The 5,000-nt window shown below is 38.1% G+C and overlaps 1 protein-coding gene across 1 annotated transcript in view; it reads right to left on the reverse strand.

The window, feature by feature from the left end:
* LOC137633891 (uncharacterized) overlaps positions 1-5,000 on the reverse strand; it is a 33,710-nt gene that overhangs the window by 16,037 nt on the left and 12,673 nt on the right. Inside the window, exon 2 of the mRNA XM_068366131.1 lies at positions 2,049-2,070. Coding sequence (XP_068222232.1) covers positions 2,049-2,070 — 22 coding nt within the window. The remainder of the gene's footprint in view (positions 1-2,048; positions 2,071-5,000) is intronic.

Below are 5,000 nucleotides of genomic sequence, written 5' to 3' on the forward strand. Positions count from 1 at the left end.
TTTCTAAGGAAAATAAGTTAAGAAAACACCTTGTTTTGATTTTTGCTTTTTTTCATGGCAATTTCCTGCTTCACATTTACACTGAATTTCAATGTCTTGTTAGTACAGGATCCCATAGTATCTAAACTAAGTCTCTTATTCCAGCAAACGCTTGTTTAATTGCATGAGCTGACATAAGGACGACTTAATCTAAACCTATAAATAATCTGTTTCTGGGAAAACAATCTACGTCATAATGTTTCAAATGATTTTATGATTAATACCTTCAAATAATGAGAGAGAGAGAGAGAGAGAGAGAGAGAGAGAGAGAGAGAGAGAGAGAGAGAGAGAGAGAGCGCGTCAAGGTAGGTACCTATGAAAACAGAATTACACTAGAAAAACACTCAGAGTGCAGGCCTCCGCCAAGGCAGCTTATTTCTGTGGACCTTTTGCTCGACCTTGACCTTGACTTTTGGCCTAGGACTTTCAAAATGGAATCACTTCCACGTCTCAACATAATTAATCCCTGAAAGTTTCACTATTCTATGAGTAAAATTCTGGTTAGGAAGTTGTTCACAAACAGACAAATGAACAAATAGGGGCGAAAACTTAACCTCCTTCCTACTTCGTTGGCGGAAGTAAAAAATGATATCTTTAATCTACTGCGCAAAGATAGGACCAAGCGAGAACCTGCGCTGGGTTGGCTTTGTCGAAGGACTGAAGTGTCCCTGTAAAAATGTGGCATTTCATTTATGTATATATAAAAATCTTGTAATTTTGCAGACTACAGAACTCCCAGCTGCTGACAATGTATTTCATTTTAATACCTCCGCCACCGATGTTAGAAGGTTATCTTTTACCACCAGTTTGAGTGTGTGTGTTTGTTGAACAACTTCCTGGTCACAACTTTAATCGCAGAGTAATGAAACTTACAGGGATTAACTGTTATGTAAAAAGCTGGAAATTATTGAATTTTGGGAGGTCAAATGTGTAGGTCATGGTCACAGTCAAGCAAAATGTCCAATTCACGTCATCAGCCGTAAGTTTGGATGTCGTTGTTACAGAGACTTCAAACTTGGTTCATATTTGAGTGTATGAAAATCCACGTCAAATAATATATTTTAAGGTTAAAGGTCAAGATTAAGTCTAACAAAAGGTGGAGAAATGAGCTGCCGGGGCGGAGGTCTACGCTCTATTGAGTGACCTGGTTACGTAAGTTTTACTCTGGGTTAAGATTATTACAAAGTTGTTTTTGACAATATTGAAGGGACACCGAAATCAAACAGTTCTAAGTTTTTATGATGTTGTCTAACTTATTATGATGTTGTCTAACTTATTGTGGTGTTGTCTAACTTATTCTTGAACTCGTTTACCGTGTTACTGTTTACTACATCCACTGGAAATCTATACCAAGTATTTGCTATTTTGTTTGAAAAGAAATGACAACACTGAGGGGTGTCGTATCTTTTCAATTCCAGTACTTCAGGACTCTGATCTGTGCTAAGCGTGAAGAGGTGGTTGTAGTCAGCATTTGTTAATTCCTTTAAGAACTTTGATTCCCTTATTGAGAGAGAGAGAGAGAGAGAGAGAGAGAGAGAGAGAGAGAGAGAGAGAGAGAGAGAGAGAGAGAGATTTGGGAGTAACTGGTGGGCGTGGCTGATAATGCCAGCTGCCTAAACTAGGTTGTAGACACCAAGAAAAGAATTTAGAATGCAAAGCTTTGCGAAGGCTACCGTTTAGTGAGATTGTGGAAGCAATATTTAAACCAAATAATATAACTGAATCTAAAAGTCTTACGTTACGAGAGAAGTGAAAAGTCTACGCAACCAGTCATTAATGATGCCACATGCTTGTGGTACATTAAAGGAGTCGAAATCCTTTAATATGTCCCACCAGCCAGGAGACACAGAAGGATATTTAGATTGACACAATACAAGATTTGAGGATAAATGAGATGCAAACTAGTTTTTAAATCGACTTCGTGTCTCCTGGGGGACCACCATTAACGACTGGGTTTTTTTATTAACAAAATTTCCTAGCTTTTTAAAGTCTCGGTAATACCCTCTTACCTGTTCATGTCAATCACACCATCTGCAAAAAGAGAAAAATACATAATTAGTATCAAATATGAAACTGATTATGAACAGAAAATTTTCAATGGATAATATCCCACTTAACATGATCACTAATAATGATTTAATTTAAGGAAAATTAATCATTTTCTTATTTTCTCTGAGTTACGCTGAGCTAGATTTGATAACTGATATTGACTACAGCATATAATTCTTCAAATATATGAGATTGAAACTTTTAACTTTTGTACGTGGCATAAAATTTAGTGAATCCTACTTTGTGTCCAAGATTTCTGTGTGGCATGAGACCACATAAGCCTTCTGAAAGTAACATTGTTAAGTCATTAGGTAAGTAGACAAGTAACCAATTAAGTAAGTTTGTATGTAGCCAATGAAGTACGTAAATAAGTAACCAATTAAGTTTGTAAGTAACCAATTAAGTAATAAAGGCCATCACCGTTTCAGAAATTGATCTAATTTGGCAGCTAGTTCATCGAGATGTAATTTCTAATGATCATTCACTTTTCAAGATCATATAACAAAATGAAAAATTGAAGCGATGTATAACAGAGGGTCAACAAACAGTCAATAAATCATATTATTATTATTATTATTATTATTATTATTATTATTATTATAACTAAGCTACAACCCTAGTTGAAAAAGCAGGATTCTATAAGCCAAAGGACTCCAACAGGAAATTGGTACTGGGGGAATGAACAAGGATATTATTAAGTAGGCCTACTTAGGAAATTTATCTATTCAATAAATACGAGGAAATCATCGTTTACTTGGGAGTAAAGTTTAATCCCAAGTAATAATATATTTAAGTATTATTAAGATTAAAGTATACTTGATATATGTCCTTCTAAACAATATTAAATGTGATTTTTTTTTTTTTGTCTTTCAATACAAATGTGTCAATCTTTTGGGGAATTGAAATTTGATCCTAAATACTTTCCTTATTCGTGTAATTCTTCTATTCAACTTTTGTAGCGAAATCATAAGAATGAAGAATAAATCCATGGAATCAAGAATTGTGCATTAGAAATAGAGAAAAAAAGAGTAAAATGAATTCATATATCGATGAATTTTACATTCGAAATAGACACATTTTGTACATTAACCGTCTAAAAGAAGCATTTTACAATATGAACATCTCACGGGCATTTCGACCACCCAAACCGAACTAAGAGCGCCATTCACATTTCAGAACGGGAGCGAATATTCATTGTGAGAAACAGGAGAAATGACAGCCTACGACAATTGACCAGTTGTACAAGCAAATTTATTTGGTAATTTGTGTTGTCAGTTGTATGAGGGCAGACACAACGTGGAAGAATAGGCCTGCTCTTAGACGACGATGTAGAAGAATAGGCCTACTCTTATATGACGATGTGGAAGAATAGGCCTACTCTTATACGACGATGTGGAAGAATAGGCCTACTCTTATACGACAATGTGGAAGAATAGGCCGGCTCTTATACGACGACGTGGAAGAATAGGCTGGCTCTTATACGACGACGTGGAAGAATAGGCCTACTCTTATACGACGATGTGGAAGAATAGGCCTACTCTTATACGACAATGTGGAAGAATAGGCCTACTCTTATACGACAATGTGGAAGAATAGGCCTACTCTTATACGACAATGTGGAAGAATAGGCCTACTCTTATACGACAATGTGGAAGAATAGGCCTACTCTTATACGACAATGTGGAAGAATAGGCCGGCTCTTATACGACAATGTGGAAGAATAGGCCGGCTCTTATACGACGACGTGGAAGAATAGGCCGGCTCTTATACGACGACGTGGAAGAATAGGCCTACTCTTATACGACAATGTGGAAGAATAGGCCTACTCTTATACGACGATGTGGAAGAATAGGCCTACTCTTATACGACAATGTGGAAGAATAGGCCTACTCTTATACGACAATGTGGAAGAATAGGCCTACTCTTATACGACAATGTGGAAGAATAGGCCTACTCTTATACGACAATGTGGAAGAATAGGCCGGCTCTTATACGACAATGTGGAAGAATAGGCCGGCTCTTATACGACGACGTGGAAGAATAGGCCGGCTCTTATACGACGACGTGGAAGAATAGGCCGGCTCTTATACGACGACGTGGAAGAATAGGCCTACTCTTATACGACGATGTGGAAGAATAGGCCTACTCTTATACGACAATGTGGAAGAATAGGCCTACTCTTATACGACAATGTGGAAGAATAGGCCTACTCTTATACGACAATGTGGAAGAATAGGCCGGCTCTTATACGACAATGTGGAAGAATAGGCCTACTCTTATACGACAATGTGGAAGAATAGGCCGGCTCTTATACGACAATGTGGAAGAATAGGCCTACTCTTATACGACAATGTGGAAGAATAGGCCGGCTCTTATACGACAATGTGGAAGAATAGGCCGGCTCTTATACGACAATGTGGAAGAATAGGCCTACTCTTATACGACAATGTGGAAGAATAGGCCGGCTCTTATACGACGACGTGGAAGAATAGGCCTACTCTTATACGACAATGTGGAAGAATAGGCCTACTCTTATACGACGATGTGGAAGAATAGGCCTACTCTTATACGACAATGTGGAAGAATAGGCCGGCTCTTATACGACAATGTGGAAGAATAGGCCGGCTCTTATACGACGACGTGGAAGAATAGGCCGGCTCTTATACGACGACGTGGAAGAATAGGCCTACTCTTATACGACAATGTGGAAGAATAGGCCTACTCTTATACGACGATGTGGAAGAATAGGCCTACTCTTATACGACAATGTGGAAGAATAGGCCGGCTCTTATACGACAATGTGGAAGAATAGGCCGGCTCTTATACGACAATGTGGAAGAATAGGCCTACTCTTATACGACAATGTGGAAGAATAGGCCTACTCTTATACGACAATGTGGAAGAATAGGCCT

The sequence above is a fragment of the Palaemon carinicauda genome, chromosome 43 (assembly GCF_036898095.1).
Source record: "Palaemon carinicauda isolate YSFRI2023 chromosome 43, ASM3689809v2, whole genome shotgun sequence".
NCBI classification, from domain to species: domain Eukaryota; kingdom Metazoa; phylum Arthropoda; class Malacostraca; order Decapoda; family Palaemonidae; genus Palaemon; species Palaemon carinicauda.